At 35.5% G+C, this 21,606-nt stretch overlaps 1 protein-coding gene across 4 annotated transcripts in view; it reads right to left on the bottom strand.

Annotated features, from left to right (window-relative positions):
* LOC149555771 (uncharacterized) overlaps positions 1 to 21,606 on the bottom strand; it is a 225,284-nt gene that overhangs the window by 100,437 nt on the left and 103,241 nt on the right. For all 4 annotated transcript variants that reach the window (XM_089829926.1, XM_089829929.1, XM_089829927.1 and 1 more), the window contains one exon: positions 4,676 to 4,750. In XM_089829926.1, the coding sequence (XP_089686052.1) occupies positions 4,676 to 4,750 (75 nt within the window). The remainder of the gene's footprint in view (positions 1 to 4,675; positions 4,751 to 21,606) is intronic.

Here is a 21,606-nt window from a genome sequence, read left to right as displayed (position 1 = left end):
ACATAGCGCCCAGTCGCACGGAAAAGGTGGTAAGCGCCCAGTCAAACATAAGAGACTGCCAGGGTGGCGAGATCAAAGGTGTGATTGGCCTGCATGGCCCAATTGGCTCGTCGAGCCTGTTTGACTGATCGATTCTGATGGGTACACAAATCATGAGTGATGAGAAATCCGGGTTTTGCCACAATCTGATAGTGGGATTAATTGCTACCAACTCGGAATGAATGCCAAGCGCAAGAAGACACTCCATCCATCCGGGAGATCCATCTACCATGTCAGAGAATGTTGTGGCGCCGTTCCTGTCTTCTCCAGGCTCTTTCTCAAAGGGATATCAGATTTCTTGGTATGCAGGCCATGTTCAATCAGATCTTTGATTGGATTCTCAGGATAGAAAGTTAATGCCAGTAGGTGAGAAGTGAATGTAATGCAAAAATCTTCAGTGATGCCTAATCTATAAAGGAAATTTGGTGTCTGTTCTTAAGGTCGACTCTTCCTGATTTTCTCTGTTGCTGCTTGCAGACTTGCAGTGTAAAAATCCCTTTGTCTCTGAGCTAGATAAAACATCCTGTATCATCTCTTTCAGCCATCAACATTTATGTGTAGCATTTTGCCTCTCATTGATGTATTGTTGAGATCAGTGGTCTGCATACTGTATTTATCTTTGGCCTATGGAATAATATACAAGTGAAATCTTCTGTTCCTGGTGTTATTCAATTGGTCTCCTGATCTGTATGTGGTTATTGGTCGATATAAGTCTGAATGAATGTATGACCTTGAATGTTACCCTAGTTCCGTAGTGCATATATGGGCAGAAATGAGCCTGAACACTCTGTTTTGGTGCATCACCGCCTTAGATTAGACTAGGTAGATTTTCTTTAGTGCTCTCTTTCTCCCTTTCCCTTCTGAGAATAGATAGGTGCGCCATGACAATAAGAGGAAGCCGGCTTTCTCCGGAGACTCAACCTCGCAGTTCAAGTCCCACAGCTTGGAGGTTGTTTCCATGTTTCACTAGGTTGTCCTCGCGCATAGGCCATGGACAAGGGTGCAAACCTATGTGACAACAGTACTCTTTGTGATGGCCAAAATATCGGTGGACCCCATCGCATCGTGAAAGAGACCAAGTAATGACCATAAAGAGCCATTACCATTCCAGCAATTGACAAGAAGAGAAGGGGACTTCCTCTTGTTAGACTTCTGTCGAAACCGTCATGCGGTTTTGGAGGTCGTCCTCGCTACCCATCTAGTAGGAGGAGAATCACGAACCATAACTCTAAGATTCCTAATAACAGCCCACTTTCCAGCCCGCCTAGCAATTGCCACAATTCCCCGAGCATGCTTCAGCTCTATGACCTATGCCTTCGTGAGATCTTCATTCAGATAAATTTTAGAGGGCAGAGAGAACAACTTTCTCTTCGCTCTAAGGGCACGAAGCCTATAAGAAAAAGAGAAAAACCTGATGAAAAGGGTATCTCCCATACCAAACCAACACTTACCAAGTTGATATCGAAGATACTGAGCTAGTCAGAGAGAAAAGAATGTCCAGCAGCAAGAGGGTCAGAAGTGGGTGAGAGACCACAAACACGCAAGTTGAGCTCACATGCGTGTCGCACACGCTCATCATCAATCTTTCCCTAGACAATGTTGTTTAAGTTCAGCCGGGGTGCAGTAGTATCTGTGTTAGTGCAAAGAGAGGCCCATGATTTCACCTTCTATTTAGTTTCCGCAATCAGAGAAGAGTGTATTGTAGCCATATCGGTTTGTTGTCCCTTGATTTTTCCAGCCCATCCAATTGTTCAATAACAGCTTCTAAATTGGATTTTAGTCCTGTTGTTTTAGAGATGAATGTATCGGAAAATTGTTTGAAATGTGAGGTGTTCAGTTCTGTAGACTGTTTGAGCTCTGAAATTTCTACTGTCAATGCACCAACCTGTTCTCTAAGAAAAGTGTTGTCAGTCTCCAGTGTAAGCACTCGATCACATAACCTCTGGTAGGTTAGAGGTTGATTCTGTGGAGGATAGTTATCGCCTGTGGTCATTGCAACAACTAGTTAAACCAAAATTTGGAGTTGTGTATGTATAAAACCAAGCAAACCCTTATTCCCTGGACGTAGCAGAGAGTACAAACAAAAAACCTGAGTCGATGTGAGGCAGAACAGAGAACACACACAACAAATCTAAGAATGAAGCAATATGCCCTTATACCTTGGACGTAAGAGAGCACACACAACAAACCTGAGTTGATATGAGGCAGAAACATGCAGGCCCAACAGAGTAAGGTCGAAGCAAATAAAAGATGATCACGTGAACAGTGGGAATCAGAACCAAGCAACCTGACAAAGCCTGGAAACGATCACACACGGGGAATGGAGAATAACAAACAAAGAAATGTGAGAACAATCTCCAGTCCGAGCACAAACGAGAGGCATAGTAGATATACCAACGACGTTGAGCTCTATCATATGCAGCAAACACCACCAGCCCGATGAGAGAACAGTTTGAACTCGTGAGAGATGCCTGATCCCATGAAGAATAGATCAAGCTCCAACGAGAAATAAGAAAGACAGAAGATAGAGGACGAAGGGCACGAAGGGCATCCGAGTGTGGAGGGGAAGAGAGATCAGAGAAGGAGCCATGCATAGCCTGCAACACCAAATGTAAACACGCAGGAGCGAAGATGGTCACGGCAGGCGGAAAGATCACTGCGGGAGATATTGTGGGAGTTCATCGGAGATTCAGATTTATTGTTTTATTATTTGGATGACTGATTCCTCAATTTGAGAATTGTGTACAACTGTCTCCAAGAATAGATCTCAATCATTATTCTCTGGTCTGTACAAAAGGTGGCAGAATTTAAGAGATGTGAAGCTACCAACTCTCTGATTAGTATGACATTGGCAGCAGTCTCTGAGAAGAGATGCAAAGCTACTAGATTCATCTCTTTTGTCTATTCGCTTTTACAATTTCTTCTGCATTATAATTCCTCGTTAGCTATTTCTAACAAGAAATAAGATTTTCTAGAAATAGAAATTAAAGTTATCCAACTTGAGTTGAAGCACCATATGACAATTTCTTGCCTAAGAAGTTGAGAACATTTGTCCTGACATGAAACTCATCAAAATGCTTTGTTGGTTTTAGTAAATCTTCTATAAAAATTAGACTTCTGCTTTGTGAAAATTTCAGGCCTTTCATTGCCATTTTTAAGGATGAGACACTTACAGATGAAATCAACACCCTTGAATCATGTTGCGTACAGCCTGAGATTTCAACACTTTCTGAAAAGGATCACCTTGAGCTGGAGTTACAAAAGTATGCCCCTGCCAAACTGATATACTAGATTTTTGGTATTCATCAGAATATTGTACCAAACAGCCAACTAGATGACAGCCATAAGACCTACAGCTCAAGAATGCAGTAACAGGCCTTTCTCACCTAATCTATCTGCGAGTTTCATAGGCCATGTTTAACTTGATAATTTGAATACAACCTCCCCTGTTCAGCCTTGACAAATGCACTTAATCAGCCATGGTGATTTTCTTCATCTTCACAAAAAAAGGAAATTGTGTAAGCCATGGATCATTATTGGCTTGTTGCAATTCCGATTTTTTGAATGACTGGTTTAAGATTTCATATGCAGCAGGATGATTTCTACATTGCTGCAAAACAGTGGCTGGATTAATTCTTCTCTGATATATTTCATATAGAAGAAAACATGTATTTTATTCAATATTTAAAAATGTACACAATAATGTTATAGCAACATATAGGGTATTGTTATTAGGATTCTTAAGAGGTATTTGTATCATGGGACATACCTTTGCAGTATTAGGTATATAAATAATTAATAGTTTCATGACAGTGCTAATAGTCTTTTATTTTCCTGATATTTTTTAATGCTCTTGTTGCTGTTAGAGTTGGGCTTGCCTCAGATGATCCTTCTAGAAAGCAAATGGTTGAATAGGGTAAAGAGGTACTCGTCACAAAATACTTCCAAATCATGTTTCCCTTCTATCTACAGCTATTAACGTCGCAAATTACTTGTCCATTTTGGTTTTGGTACAGTCATTCTCAGATAATGATCCCTACACAACTTAAGGCACAGAGGAGATACGGCAAAGTTTTGAGCAAGATTATTGCCCAGGCATAAAAAGTAATTTTGTCATTGGCTATGGTTCAAATTTTTCTGTCACTCTTACTAGAGCGTGAACTGTGTTTCCCACTCCCGACATTTCAACTTGCTATATACTATGGGATGGTTTAATTTAGCCCAAAGCTTGACATATATCAGCTAAATGTAAAATTTTCGTATCAATATAAATAAATGTAAATAAATGAATTATGGTGTAAATAAACTAATAAGTACAATTTTAAAAGGGAAACTAAAAAGCACTTACACTTAGTAGGAGGGCTGCAATTTGTTGTGTTTAACAATTTACTGTTTAAGTGATCAAATAACTCAAATGTAAAAATCAGTCATCAGATTCTAGAATCTAAACAATGTCATTCCCTATTAATCTTTATCAACATTACAACTTTTAATGGTAGATTATCTGACAATAGAATCTATTTTTTAATAATTTACAATAAAAATATGTTTGTGAAACGAATATAACAATAAACTGTGCAATAACATTCAGAAAATAAAATTTATGTTTCAGAAATGATTCCATTAATGAACTTACCTGTCCTAGTTGCGCATTGACCTCTGAAAGAAAAGTTTCATCCAACTGTCCTTCTTGGTCCCTCTCAACTAATTCCTATCAACCAGGAGTCAGAGAAACAAGATTATTTTTTAAAACCGTTGAAGCTAAACACATTAATTATGGCCAAAACAGTTAAATCAAAACAGAAGTTCGGTTAAATGCAAATCTTGTTACAAATCATATATATTTATATATTCCACACTATCATCCTAGCTAGCTTTCATCAGCAGCAGCAGAGAAAATTGACCACAATCTACTTTGACCAAGTTCTATTGCAACTTAATTTCAGACTAGAGCAGTTTTTGACATTTGTTGTCTACCTTTAGCCCAAAATAAGGCTATTGACCGTAAATAGCAGTTCTGAAACTTAAGCTCATTAAGAAAAATTAATTTCAAGTTGAGCTCTACCCTTGATTGAAAATAATGTTTCTAATACATCATAGAAATCTCACAATGTTTACATTTTAAAACAAATGTGTCAATCTCATCCAAGTTATATAAACTTCTCTCAATTTAATCTCAGATTCCCATAAAGCAATTTAATTTATAGACCGCTCTTTTAATTAGGATCAAATTTCCATCACATTATTGTACTCAAGGTATGGGAATTGAATTTATGATGATCTCTTTCCAAATAAGTTTAGAGGTCAGTCTAAAAACTTAATAGCACTAGATATGTAATTGTAATGTTCCCCTTTTCGGTCTTAAATGTTTGGAAAAATGTCATTAGCCTATTTGATTGCCATAGGCTAATTTGCAGAATTAAGGGAATAATTTGAGTTTTAAAAAAAAACAAATTGTTAAAAAAAAAAAGGCAAAAAGCCTATTTGTATTATTATTATTATATAAAATGAGAATTACAGTATGATAGTAGAGCTGGGAAGAGGAAGATGTGATTGTAAAGATGTATTTACTTCTAGTTTGACACTAACTATTTATTATTTTGCTTCCTGCCATCAGCATTCCACATGAGAATGCGATTTTGAACCCCCTATATATATATATATACTCTGCTTGTTTCTTTTGTGTTCTCTTAATTAACTCGTTACATGCATCTTCTCATTGAATTTTGCAAAAAAATGTATTTTTAATTTAATTTAAACGGTTTTCTAGGTTCCGGAGTTTGTTTGAAAACCTAAACGAGTTTTTCCCAATTTTTTTTGCGGGGACTTGGCAACTCAGCAGAGTGAGAGTTTTCCAACAATGAGTTAAAAGGCTTGTTAATGATAGGATCCATTAATCTGTTCTGCAACTTGTAATAGCACTTATGGATATTTTATGTGTTTTCCAAGTTACTATACAAATGAATATATATGTGATATAAAGAGGCATGTCTCTTGAAGAGACATGTATCTTTAATATATATTAACTTACATTAGTTATAACACAAGTAATATATCCTCAATATATTATAATGGTTATATAACAAGATATATATATATATATATATACACTCCTAACACAAATATTTATTCCATATATAATATTTTCCATATATTACTTATATATCTCATATATATAATTTAATTTATATGATAGAATTATAACATTAACACTCCCTCTTAATGAAAAAGGATAAAATACATAGATATTACACCATAAGTAATATTTCAAGAATAATACATATAGGAAATCTTTGATCAGAAGATTTCTAGAAAATGATATCATATAAGTATTGACCTATCAAAATATCAACACATGATATTCACCAATTACTATTTGATATCATATTAGGTAACATAAGCATTGGCCTATCAGAACATCAATCAAATGATATTCACCAAGTACTCTGAGTAATGGCCCATCAGAACATCAACCAAATGATATTCACCAAGTACTCAATGTGGTAATGGCCTATCAGAATATCAAGGCAAGATATTCACCAAGTACCTAAAATATATCTATACAAACAACTTGTAGATAGTCAAATTAATGACATCTAACACCTAGTTGTTGATTTATACGATAAAGCCTTTCATGATTTATTTCAACATTTAAACAAAATGTATATCATGATACAAGTTTTTGTAAGGTCGTCACCTCTCAATAACTTCTCCAAATACAACTAACATCATTTGAAAGTCATCACTTCCTCATGATGTACACAGGGGGCAGGCCCATACACACATTACAAGAAAAGTTCACATGAAGTCACCACGGATATTATCATGTGGTGTTATCATAACATCCACCATGAACCATATCAGAGAATAAGGTTTTAACCTTAAACTTATCTCTCATAGATAAGAGTGTATTACAAGGGATTGCACTTGGAACTTCTTCTTCACAAAGAAATATTAACCTTATGACCCCTGATATCAACTTTTTAGAGTTCCTTTGAACATGTTATCATCCTTCTAACCGTCTAGCAACAAGTCATGTCATGCTTTCCTAGTTCAAGAGGTGTCCTAATAGCATAAGGTCTTCTGACTGAAGCATACTTTCTATCTGCTCCCTCTCTTTGTCCAAGATAGCCTCTAACAAATTGCCAAAACTCCCTCTTGATATAGAAGGTTACTCATAATCTCAATAATCAAATATATTCACTTCAGGGAGCCTCACTTTATCTAGCATGATCATTAAATGACAAGTGCTTCAATCTTCTTTTCCTACAAGAACATCCAAGAGAAAACATAAAAGATCAAGGCAAATAGCTTCGTATAGTACATATAGAAATACAAATAAGATAGAGACTAAAGTAATACTCAAGGATAAAAATACTTAGCTTACACATCAACTTCCTTGATACAAGTTTCTCCAATAAGAAAATGCCTTCATATAAGAATTTGTCAAACAATGGGAAGGCTACATTGGTTATATTCCCCCCTACAATGTAAAATTCCCACTTTCTCCATTTGCCAGTCACTATCAAGTTCAATGAGAGACAGTCATGTATGAATGATATCACCTTCTAACTATGTTAGTCATAAACTCAAGTCTCATAGTAGAAATTATCAAGTTCTTTCTTTAATGCAATCTCTTATGCTTCTCGATCCATCTTAAAGGCATTTCAGAGAGATTTCAAATAGTTCAACTAACTATCCCACACGGATATACCAATGATAAACATACAAGGTTTTCTATCCCTCCTTCTGGGTTGATTTTAGCTTGATTAGTTAATATGGAATGACACTCTTTTAAATGCATCTCCTTGGTCTAATTAACTTAAAAACATGTGTATGTTGCTATCGACCAATAATCTAGGAGAATGTATTCTACCCTCTGGTACATCCAATCTGTTACAATTTTCTTCTCTATTATGTCTAATCAATGATTTGTTGCTTCCTTAAGTCTGATTCACATATTTGTACATTGTGCCTTGAGGAGGCTTTATAAACCATCGTCTAAAGAATTTCCTCAGTGTCCTCTATAGCAAGGAGACCATTGGGTATATCTAATGGTTGAATTTCATCTACATGCTCGCTAGCTGCTCTATAAAAAATGCTCCATTATATTGTCACCTGTTATCTTCTCTATAATCTTCGATGGCACTAAGAACTTTCAATGGTTATTCAAAATAGTAGATTGTAATTTAATCTTCATGCTTTTCCCATTCTAGTAATAGTAGATTGTATATTAATCTAAACTATTGTTCATTCCTTGTTCAACCATATCTACCTTTGTTGTGTGAGCTTTTCTAATATCATCCCTATTGTAATTGTGGTTGGTAGTATATATTATGTTATTATACCCTATCTAAACCCTTAACTTCATATAATTTCCTCCTTTTGATCTTCTAAATTTTCAAGAGTCATCGCTACTTTAAGTTTCAATAACAAATTCAAATAATGTTAAGCACAACAACATTGTATAGTGCAACGTACATGCAGTCTTGAGCTCTTTTGATTTTAGTCAAACCTCTATAGATTCGATGACATGACACCACTAGAAACTTCCACTTCTTAGATATCATTTTGGGAAGGGCCTATTCATATGATTTTCATGCTACATCCCTTAAACACACTCTCAAGGCAACAAGTTTTCACCCTTCTCACTCGCATGATATACCATCTCCTAAATAGGAACCAATAAATTTTCTCTGGATATGAACATTTGGGAGTCTTCAAGCATCTCACCATTCCCACAGTAGGTTTATCAGTTCTCTCATTCGCAGACATAGGAATTTGCGCACCCAGTAAACAGTTAAATTTATGACCTGGAGAAACTTATCTGTCACCAAAGAACTGTTGAGATAGCATTCACGGGATATGTAGATTCAACCAATAAAATTAATAGATAGGTTTCTTGATGCCCAGTAAGAGATACGACATTAATAATCAACAACCCTTTGATGAATCACTCCAACTCTAGTGATATTCATCTATGTAAGGGGTTATAGTCCCTTAAGTTTTGATGCCGAAATACCACTCACAACACTTGAAAAGTATATTGATCACCAGTAATTCCTTTCTTGTGTATTCTCCTTTGAATGTTGCTCAAGATGGAATATATGGTGATTGTCGATGGTTCATAGACCTTAGCCACCTTTCGCTGCGATTCTTTTCATGTTCTATATATTTGTATTGTCATCGAAGATGGTACTATATGCCACAAGAAACTTTAATCTCTATTTGTTGTACGAAGTTCTAAGCCTCATAATAAATGGTCTTGCCTGAGAATAGACATTGTCCAACAGAGACATTCATTCCCACCTAAGAATCACATCGTAAATTATACAACTTACCTCTATGCTATGCTCTCTGAGGAGCTGGACAGGATAGGTTGTAGGCCTAGAGAACAGGCTGGTTTTCAGGCAGATTATCAGACTATGGATCACATCTTCACCTTATGGGCTATTATTGACGAGGACAAGCACAGATCGGAGAAGGTCTAATGTTGCTTTGTTGACTTTCGCAAAGCTTTGGATTCTGTTCCTAGGGTGGCCCTGTTTGAGAGACTTAGAGAGGTTGGTATTTCTAAGATGTTGCATACCACTATTATGAGACTTTATGAGACTATGTTTGGCAGATTCAAGACTCCTGAGGGTTTCTCGAATTTCATAGTACCATTGGGGTTAAGCAGGGATGCCCTCTCTCCCCTACTTTGTTCGGGTTATATATTAATGAGCTTGAGGACTTCCTCCTGAAGTCTTCGCTCCCTGAGGATGGATGCTATCTTCACCAGGTTTTGATCTCCATCCTTTTTTTTGCGGACGATGTGGTTCTCCTTGCTTCCTCTCTAGACAGATTACAGAGACTTCTTGATGGCTTAGCTTCCTTTTGCGATCTGCGATAGGTTGTGGTTAACCTAGGTAAGACTCGAGTCATGGTCTTTAATTGTTTAAAGACTTTTCATCTTCACTTTATTTTCTAGGGCCAGGAGATTGAGATCACTTCATCTTACACGTATCTGGGGATTATGTTTTCCGGTCCACATTTCAGTATGAGACCAGCTATTCAACCCAGAGTTAATAAGGGTATGGGTTCTCTTGCTCTGCTTGAGAAACAGTGTTTCAAACATCACTTCCAGGATACCTTGTCCAAGTTATCTCTTTTTGACTCCCTTGTGCGGCCAACTGTTCTTTATGGGTCTGTGGTTTGGGGTCCTTCTCTTCTTAGCTCTGATTGGGCCTCGAAAGAGCGGGTTTAGACTTTGTTCTTAAGACGCATCATCAAATGTCATAGGTTCACTCCTCAGAGTATCATTCTTGCTGAGTTCGGTGCTCATCCTTTTAGTCTCGCGGTCATTTTTGATTTGGTGTGATTCCTCCATCGACTTCGGGGTTTTGTGGACAATGCGGGTGGTCGTGACCGTTACTCCTATTTAGCATATTGTTCATCTGTCTCCACTGCGAGTGTTGAGTCTGGTTCTCGTGCACGATGTTGGTATGCACAGGCTTCTTTGCTGGGTTTGATTGGGATTGACATTGATCGTCTCCCCCCTTTTCAATTCTCATTGGATGCTCCGGTTCATCTTCTCCCCTCTCGTTAGCAGTTGAATGAGCATGTCCAAGTTAACATTTATAGACGATACATTGCCACTACCTGGGTTAATCCTCCTGGAGGGTTATGCCAACGGATGTCCTTTTATGCGAAGCACTTTTTGGAGATCTCTAATGGGATTATTGTTCGACCTAGCTACCTCTCCCGGCGGTGGTCTCATGCCCTACGCATCTCTTTGGGTTCTTTTAGATTTGGCTCTCACCACCTTCGGGCTCAGACTGATCACCATATTGATAGGGAGGAGCAGCTCTGTATGCTCTGCACTTTAGGGGAGGTGGAGTCTGAGGCTCATTTCTTTTTCCGATGCCCTATTTATTATGAGATCAGAGGCAGATTTTTCTGTCTATTTCGGGAGTGCTTCTCTATCTATGACTTCTTCAGCTATTATGATCAGCGATGTCTTGCACTTTATCTTCATGAGGCCACTATGCTTCATGAAAGCATGATCCAATCACTGCTTCCTCGCCGGCAATCGTCTACTCAGCCTATCACTACCTTCTTTACACCATTATCTCCTTTGCGTGATGTGAAAAGGCCTTCTAGCTCCACTAGATCTACCAGGCCTTCCAGATGTGTCAGATCGCTGTTCGGTTATTTGCTCCAGCGACACTCCTCCGCAAGTAGCCAAAGACAACATTCTATGACTGATTTCTTTTCACCTAAGAAAGACTACTAGTCTCTCTTAGTGTTCTTTCTATCTCTCTTCTTTGCTTGTTGTTTTGGTTTTATCTTGTTCTTTCAGACACCTTTGTGTGTTCCTACTAGTGTTAGCCTCACTTTTGTAATCTTGCAGTCCCATAGACCTCTTTTTGGTCTTTTGTCAAGCATTAATATCATTATCTTATCTATACTTAGTGTCTGATGACTCAACCTCTTGTATCCATATGCATCGTCCATATTTAATATGTATGAATGGTCTATATAACAAATGGTGGTCTTAACTTTGCATGTTTATGTATTTTCTTATTTGTTAATAATATATCACCTTCATTTTTGTTTCACCCAATTGATACATAATTAAGGGTGGTGACTTGGGATGCATACACTAGTGATTCTTCCCTATCATGTGGTGTCCATGTGGATAGTCGTAGCAGGTGAGGTAGTCATATTGTGGTTGTAAGCTCCCCCACAACAAAATTCTCAACTTGCTCAATGTCAACCTTGTTGTAGATTTCCTGCAGTGTTGGGTTTTCTCTCTTCTCGCATCTGCGTTGAATCTGCCATGATGAATCACCAAAGGGTGGTTGGAGGGTTCAACGACAGTGGAACAGGACTACGTATTAGATCACAGGCTTCAGTGTAAGACTGTTGATGAGCATCCACAATTTGTAAAGAAACAATGTTGTGCTAGATTCAATTACAATCAGATTAGGCTTCATGCCTTCAATCATTATTTATTGGTCAGTCTGAAGGACTGCTGGAGATATGGTGAGTGCAAATATGGTGAATGCAAATCTCTGAACTCTACAGTCAAATTTCTTCCCTAAGATTGAAACTTGCTCTGATACCATGTTAATGATAGGATCCATTAATCTATTCTGCAACTTGTAATAGCACTTGTGGATATTTTATGTGTTTTCCAAGTTACTATAAGAATGAATATATATATGATATAAAGAGGCATGTCTCTTGAAGAGACATGTATCTTTAATATATACTAACTTACATTAATTATAGTTATAACACAAGTAATATATCCTCAATATATTATAATGGTTATATAACAAGATATACATACATACATACATACATACATACATATATATTTATATATATATATACACACTCTTAACAAAAATATTTATTCCCTATATAATATTTGCCATATATTATTTATATATCTCATATATATAATATAATTTATCCGACAAAATATAACATTAACAATGCTTAAATAAAGTCATTTTATGGAGCCAAAAGATGACCATTTTATTAAAGGTGAATTTAAAATTAAAAGTTCTCAGGTAAGTAACAAAAGATGCATGAAAGACTCATTTACAGATCCTTGACATTTGATTCTCTCATTTACAAGTTTAGAGTACGAGTTCAACTTCAAACCCTAAGACAAAAGTCTTAGTGGCATTTGGCTTTGGAGATGAAAGATTTCCTCCTTGTCAGATATATGGTGGACTCGTTCGTGATTCATTTGGGATTGATTGGAGAAACAAGAATTTGCTTTCAGTATTCAATTTCAATTTTTAAGACACAAGTTAATTGAGATTTGCCCACAAATAATTACTTTGTTATTGTGGTGGGTGCAAAAGGTGAAAGCCAGAAATTACAGTATTGTGTGTGCAAAAGTGGAAGATTATAAATTATGCGCAGTGTGTTTAGTTAAAAAAGAAATAAAAAAATTATATTACTGAGTTAATAGCCAGCCATACCCACTTGATATTTCCCAAGGAAACCATGCTTATTAAAATCTCAAAAGAAACTGTGCTAGCTACTAAAGGAGGAGTGAAGGATAATGTGGGGTCCCAAAGACCCCCCAACACCCATCGCAAACTTTGGAAAATTTCATTAAATGAGGTGAATCCATATTAGGAGTATCATAGCCTAAGGAATGTTACATTCTGATTTTGTAATTTATTGTACCATTCACATAGGGTGTCAGAATATGGAGGAAAAAATAGAGCACCAATGAAGTTGAAAAAAAGGTTGCTGATTGGATTTTGATGTTTTCATGGTCCACGTCAGCAATTCTAAGATTATAACTTTGATATGTAAATTCTATATGATAGTTATTTGCAATCTCCTTTCCAAAACAACTAAACAAATCTCAGAACAGCTGGAACGAAACCATTTAACAAAATGTCTGTGCACCAAAGCTTATCAAACTTGCACTAAATTGTTTTAAAAATTTGGGGTAGTAGTTACAATATTATCAAAGCAGGGTATCCTAGTAACCTATGGATATTTGAGACTTTTTTGTTGCAGGAATTTATGATGCAGCCAGGTGGTTCTCATAACTGTTACTTTGCGAGAAGGCCAAATGATATACCAGAATGACTGGAAATTGAAGAGGAAGTTACTGTAGCAGATTTGTCTCATGAAGATATTACTAGGTGACACAGTCAAGGAGAGTGAATTCCCAAAGGAGATGTCTGACCTTACAGCTAAATTAGACCACGACAGAAATGCCCAAACAAACTTACAAGAAGGAAGACAAAATGGAAGAAAGATTATTGTATTATCATGCAGATATTACATCACCCTTGTTAATATACAACTGTCATAAGATGTTCCAGCCTTAGGCAGCTGATCATCCACAAAATTAAGAAATGACAAACAGACACCAATTATCCCAATCTCTTATCCGAACCAATGCCAACCTCATAATCATCTAACATTCTTGCCATACTTAGCAAGTTAGCACTACTAAACAAGAACTAGTACCCTGCATATATACAAGATCGGCAGCCACAAGTTGCCTTATCCGATCATTAATTTCAAAGACAAACGAATCTTATTACAAACAAATAGGTTATTACCCAAACCATAAGAACAACTCCAAATGAATGCATCTCATCATGCAAACATACAAGACGGTCAATCAAACGTGTAACAATAGAGCACAATGTGTCAATTCGCATCGCATGTCGGTAATCTTCGCCGCAAGCCACAACTCAGCACCCTAACTGTTTGAACAGGAAAGCCAATATAGGACCAAAACAATCTTAAGTTGACTTCATTTGGAAACATCGGAACACAATGCGAAGCGAGATATAGGAACTCCACCATGCCTCAACCATGCCATAGGGATGACAATGTAAAGTTTCTACAAATTTTGAACAACCAAACTGATATAATGCCTTTCTCTACTTGCTGAAGTATAATTCAAAATTATTTCATAAATAATTAAAGAATACAAATGTATTATAATTCAACCATACCAAGTCTTTTCTTGAAGTGATCTATCTTCACTCGAGAGAAAGGTTTTGTAAGAACATCTGTTGTCTAATCTACAGTACAGATTTATTCTAATTTTACAGTATTCCTGTCTACCATATCTCTTACATAATGGTAAGAAATTTCAATATGCTTGCACCTGTCATGAAAAAATGGATTCACAGAAAGCTTGATGGATCTCTAATTATCACAATGGATAATAGTAGGATTCATGGGTTGACCAAATAATCCCACAAGTAACTTTCTAAGCCAAACTGCTTCTCGAGAGGTCATTGTTGCGGCAATGTATTCAACTTCTGTGGAACTCTATGCTACTGATGCCTGCTTTCTACATATCCATGATATCATCGATGAGCTTAAACTGAAACATCCTGAAGTGCGTTTCCTATTAGTAACACTATCTGAGTCTGTGTACCCATGTAAGTCCAAGTCAACTTTCTCATACTTGAGCCGAAGGTTAAGAGTGTCATGTAAGTATCTCATGATATGTTTGACTGCAACTAGGTGAATCTCCTTTGGCTCACACATAACTGACTCAAAGCATTTACAACATAGCAAATATCAGGTCTTGTGTTTACCAAATACATAAGAGACCCAATCATCTGTTTGTAAAGAGTAGAATCTATGGAGGGTGATTCTGTTGTTGCTTCCTTAAGTTTATGTAAATTAGTCTCCATAGGAGAAGACATAGGTCTGCAATTCTACATTCCAAATCTCGTCAAGATGTCTAATGTATACTTTCCTTGATTAAGTATGATGTTGTCAAAGTTTTGCCATACTTCCAATCCTAGGAAGTAATGAAGGAGTCTTAAATCTTTCATTTCAAATTCTCTAATTAGATCTTTCTTGCATTGATCTATAAGATGATCATCAACTGTTATTAGTAAATCATCAACATATAGTATCAAAATTATCATATCATCTTTATCCTTTTTATAATAGAGATTTGGATCAGCTTAATTCTTGGAAAATCCTAAAATGGAGAGATACTTATCAATTCTTTCATACCATGCCCTTGGAGCCTGTTTAAGCCCATAGAGAGCTTTCTTGAGCTTGCAAACAAAGACTTTAGGGTTATGAGTTTCAAATCCTTCAAATTGTTCCAAATATACCTCTTCTGTAATTTTTCCATTCAAAAATGTTGTTTTCATATCCATCTGATGTATTTTCCATCCCTTTGATGCTGCAATAGCTAGGACTGCCCTTAAAGAGGTGTATCTGACAACTGGAGCAAAGGTTTCTTCATAATCAAATCCCTCCTTCTGAGAGAATCCCCTGGCTACAAATCTAGCTTTATATTTTTCAATGCTACCGTCAGCAACATGCTTGATTTTAAATATCCTCTTAGAAGAAACAAAAGATTTTCCTTTAAGCCTTGGAACAATTTCCCAAACATCATTCTTAATTATGGATTGGTATTCTTCCATCATAGCATCCTTCCAAACTGTATGTTTAATAGCTACTAAAACATTGTTTGGTTTTGATTTAGATAAATCACTCATGTTTGTTGCATAACTAGAAAATCTTTTGGATCTTTTGCTTTCTCTGAAGGTTTCAGATAGTGCAGCAAAGTCTTGTGCTTCCTCTACAGTCTTAATAGCCCAAAGTGGTCTTTTCTTAAGATTTTGGGTTTCCTCAAGATTAAGATTTTGAATTTCATCTTCAATTTCTTCAATGTTCTCCCTCTGAAACTCAGATTCATGATTTTCTTCAGAACTAAGGGCTCTATTGAATGCTAAATCTTCTGACCAGGTATGAAAACTCTATATGCCTTAGACGTTTCACTATACTTGACAAAAATACCTTTCCTCCCGAAGGGTTCTAACTTAGTTCTCTTTTCTTTTGGAACATGTATGTATATTGGGCACCCAAATATCCTAAGATGGCTTATATTTGGTTTAACTTTAGAAAAGACTTCTTCAAGAGTTTTATCTCTAAGGTGGGAGTAAGGGCTTCTGTTTTGAATATAAACAGCAGTACAAGAGGTTTCTGCCCAAAGATAATATTCTAAATTTTGATCAAAATATCATAGCTCTTGTTGCTTCTATAATTGTTCTATTCTTCCTTTCTGCTACCCTGTTTTGTTGAGGTTTATAAGGAATAATATACTCCCTCTTAATTCCTGCTTCTTTACAAATATCTTTAAACAAGTCTGAAGTATATTCCCCTCCATTATCAATCCTAAGAGTTTTAATTTTGTGTCCTGATAAGTTTTCAGTTAAGGTTTTGAATTCTTTAAATCTCTTAAGGATTTCTTTTGATTCTTTACATTTTAAGAAGTAAATCCATATTTTCTTAGAGAAATCATCTAGAAAAAGTATATAGTACCAAAATCCTCCAAGAGAAGGAACAGACATAGGTCCACATAAATCTAAGTGGACTAATTCCAAAAACATTGTTAGTTTTTCTACTGCTATCATGAAATGGACTTTTGGTGTTCTTACCTAGAGTGCATCCTTTGCATATGCTTGAATGATCTTTATTCAACTTAGGTAAACCAGTAACCATCTTCGCCATAATCGATAAGGCTTTGAAGTTTATATGCTCTAACCTTCTACGCCACATTTCGTTTATATCAGCAGCTTCATGAATTAAGGCTTGAATAGGTTCTATGTTTAATTCATACAAGTATTTGTTTCTTTAACCAATCAACTTTGATTTCTTAAATGAAGAGTTCTTAGACCAGGTCATTACTTTACTGTCCATGAATGCAACATTATGTCCATCATCTTCAAGTGCTATAACAAAGATTAGATTCCTCTTTATTCTTGGTACATAGAGTACTCTTTTGAGATGGAGAGAAATACCTAACTTCAGTTTCAAGGTGCAATTCCCAATTCCTTTGATTGAATGATTGGAATTATCACCAATGGTAACTTCGCCATTAACTTCTTTTGATATTGAGTCTAGTACTTCTTTGTATCCTGTAATGTGTCACGATGTTCCACTATCAATTACCCATGCTATGCTTGATACTTAATTTGTTAGTGCAGAATACAATACAAGTTTCTGAGGATCATAGTTTTCTTCATTCCTAGTAACGTTTGTGCAATTTACTTGTTGCTTTGTATTCTCAGGGCAATTAGATCTATAGTGTCCAAATTTTTCACATTTGAAGCATTTTATTTTGGATAAATCTTTCTTAGGTTTGTCATTTCTTTGATTACCCTTCTTCTTGAAGTGCTTCTTCTTACTTTTATAGGAATTTGTGTTGAAAACATGAAGTTCTTCATCTTCAATTTCCAATTTTCCTCCTTTCTTAAGTTTCCTAGATTCTTCTTGAAGGCAATCTCTTTTAAGTGTATTGAAGTTTGGAAGATTGTCTCTAGCACTTACTACTTGAGAGAATGTTTCCCATGAATCTGGTAACCCATTTATAGCCATAAGTGTTAGCTCTTTGTCTTCAATTATTGTCCCTATACTTGGAAGTTCATCTCTTAGACTAGCCACCCTTAGGAAGTATGAATTCATAGATTCTCCTTTCTCTATTTGTATATGATTTAGTTGCCTTTTTAGTGCACGGGTTTTAGTCGCATAGTTAACCTCATATGCATTTAATAATGCACTCATCATATTAAATGTTGTTTGATGTTTCATTAGCATAGGCACTATTTCATTTTTAACCCTATCTAATATGATTTGCATGGCTTTCTTGTTTCCTTTAATCCGGATAGTTTCATGAGGATCAGCATTAGGTCACTTAGATTCTTTATCAACAAACTGTATTACATCATTGTCTTCAAGAATCATCAAAATTCTGAATTTCCAATCAACGAAGTGTTCTTTTCCATCAAACCTATCTTCAGGTCTGATTGTGCTAGCCATTGAAGGTAGAAGGAGTTGCTAGATATTTTAAATCTAATTGTCAATTTGCAGAGCCTAGGTTCGACTACCAGAGCTCTGATACCATGTAAAGTTTCTGTAAATTCTAAACAACTGATATAATGCCTTTCTCTACTTGCTGAAGATGAGCTTGAATATATCATACCTGTATAAGAAGTGTTATCTGAAGTATAATAATTATTCTGCAAAATGTTTTATACTTGCTGCAAATCAGATAGGGTAGTGATGCTAAAGGAGCAGACCATATAATTTTCATGTGTCCTTTATCCACATTATTAACCCTTATTTATAAGGCAATCAAGAGCGTTACATCCCAATTTTTGCCCTAAAATTTTTTAAGTTGTTTATAGTTGTTGAACCAAATTTTCATGTTCATGTGAAATCCAGTTAGTTTATTATAGCCGTTGTTATATCATGTTAGTTATAATCGTTATTCATTCTTCATGTTCATGTGAAATTGAATTAGTTTATTATAGTTGTTATATCATGTTAGTTATAATCGTTATTTATTCTTCATGTTCATGTGAAATTGAATCAGTTTATTATAGTTGTTGCATCGATTTGATTATCAGTTAAATCTAGTCATTGTGTTCATGTGAAATGGAATTAGTTAATTCTAGCCATTAAACAGTGAATTTCCTAATGATCACTTGAAGGTTTTGCTTAACAAATTATGAATCTTGAATTGATGTTTTGGCAAGAATGTTTTTTAAAATTGTTTGCAGGATGAAGACCGGAGAGAGAGGGGAAGCATTACGAAACAAGGTCATCAAAATGGGATGATTATATGATTCAGTCATCATGAAAGACAGGTTTGACCTAAAAATCGCCATGGCAAGGTTATTAGGGCTTGACAATAAATTTCTTAGTGGAAGTCGCATGAGCTAAAATTAAAAATTAAAAACAACATAATTATTAAATAAACAAAGTTCTTACCTTTATTGAATTTAATAAATAATAATATCACTTAATATTATTTTACTCTCTCGAATTAAAATCATAAATAAATAAATACAAAGTGGCACTATTACATTGGACTTATTAATCCAATAATGCCACCTAGCAAATACGTATTTATAACTTAACCAAGATGATAAAATAATATTAAATAATAAACTTTTCATCTTCCTTTTCGTTTCAATTTTTCCCTCTTTTCATATTTCATATTTTTAAACTGAATGATAAAAGAATTCGAATGAATTCTTGTAATGGCAAGGAAGCCGTAAGGTTAGCTAGTAATATATCTATGTAAGCCTTGTCGTGATCTGAGATACCATTCTTTCCGTCATCCAACTTCATTTCCTTGCAAGTTTTTCATTGAGCTCCTTGCTTGATACGGTGCCCACAACACTCAGAAAAGTATCATTTTGCATCCCAAAGTCAGTGACACAGCCGTGGAAGTCTAGGAAGGAAGCATTGGGTCAGTCACAGCATAAACAACTGCAAAACAAGTGTGTGTCATGTAAGATGGTGTTCCTCAAATTCTTCTTTCCTTTATACTTTGCACAAATGAGTCTATTTTTTTAAAATCTTTCCATGCAAAGTGCAGAGTCGGCTTTTTATTCTTTCATGCTATATAATGAATCGACTATAATAAAATCTTATCATGCAAAATGCTGAATCAACTTCTATTCTTTCCATGTTTTGTATTGAATCGACTTTAATAAAATCTTATCATGCAAAATGTTGAGTCGACTTCTATTCTTTCCATGTTTTGTATGGAATCAACCTTGATAAAATCTTTTCCAAGCTATGAGTCGAAATCAGATCATAATTTAACCTTTTCCATGCTATGTGACAATCATGTAGTCCTCAATTGAAAGTCTGTAACCCTTTTTCTTTAAAATCTGAATTTACACTTACATGAAATGAAAACCGAGCAAGTACTTTATTTAAGTTTAGTCATCTATCAAGCAGTCTCATTCAGTTGAATATCTTGTAGGAGCAGAATACAATTAAATTTACCAATCTTTATCAATAATACCTAAAGAATTCTTCATTTGAAAACTATACTATTAATCTCCGAAAGATATGATTCAATAGCTGATAATCAGTAATGAGAACACCAAGGATATCACCCGGCTAATGCCAGAATGAGGTGATGAAGGTGTTGGATATGCAAATAAAGATAAATGTTCAGGCACCAAAGAGTCACCGGCCCGATGGCCTGATCATGGTGAGGAGGTGTTGATGAATCTGTAAAAGAAAACACATGAATGAAATCAGCAACTATTTTTTTTTATATAAATAAAATCTAATGAAATTAGCTCATGCAAAATCCACTTTCAAAATTAGTTGTCAAGCTTGAGTGGTGGAGATCGGGTTATAAACCCACATCTTGAAATCTTTGGCCAGGGTGGAAAAAGGCATACTTGCCACAGCAAATTGATCATGTTGTTGTCCTGATGCTTTAGTTATTCTCCAAATGACTGTTAGGACCTCAACCCACTTGAATACTCCGATGGTTGGATCAATGAACGTCCCATGCTTGACCTTGGGGTAGGGAGGGCCGTTCTATTTAATTAGAACTTGTGGGGATAAGTAAAAAGGTATGCAGTTGGGAGGTTAAGCCTATGATAATGCTTCTCCTCTCACCAAAGTTAAAGCTTGGACAACCAATTAGAAGGATTCTCAACTAAAAGCAATATGTTCTTTCTTAACTGAAAAATTAGTAATTTTTATTTCAAGCTGTAGTTCTTTTACTGAAAGGTTAGAAATTATCTGAAAATCTAGTGAGTTGTTTTCAAGAGCATATTAATTAGATTTTCATTTCCAGTAATCTATAATTAGTTTAGATTTATTTTCGGCTGATTATATCAATTAATAGTTAATGTTAAACTTGTTCGAATAGAAAAGCAATGTAGACTTAATTTTAGTTTTTAAATCGTTATTTTTGAATTATATGTCATGTGAATATGAAATATAAATCAGTTAGCATAATGATGAAAATAGTTAGTAGAAAATCCAGTTGTTACAAAGAGGCATGTCCTTAGAAAAGACATGACTCTTACCAAGTCGGCCCTCTGTAAACTCTTAATTTATCTTGCCAAGATTGGCGTCTAAAGGAGATTATGATTAGTAAGTAAATGTACTAACTATACTATGCAAAATAAAACATAATAAGTGCCCCATTAAAGACATCGATTAGGTCATATAAATAATGTATTCAAGAGACCAATCCTTTCTAAGGATCTCCATACTTTACTAGATCTGATG

Source organism: Cupressus sempervirens, chromosome 5, assembly GCF_028749045.1.
Source record: "Cupressus sempervirens isolate cs-2001-9-10 chromosome 5, ASM2874904v1, whole genome shotgun sequence".
NCBI lineage: Eukaryota > Viridiplantae > Streptophyta > Pinopsida > Cupressales > Cupressaceae > Cupressus > Cupressus sempervirens.
Note: the sequence above shows the minus strand (reverse complement) of the source record. Positions and strands in the feature narration are given on the sequence as shown.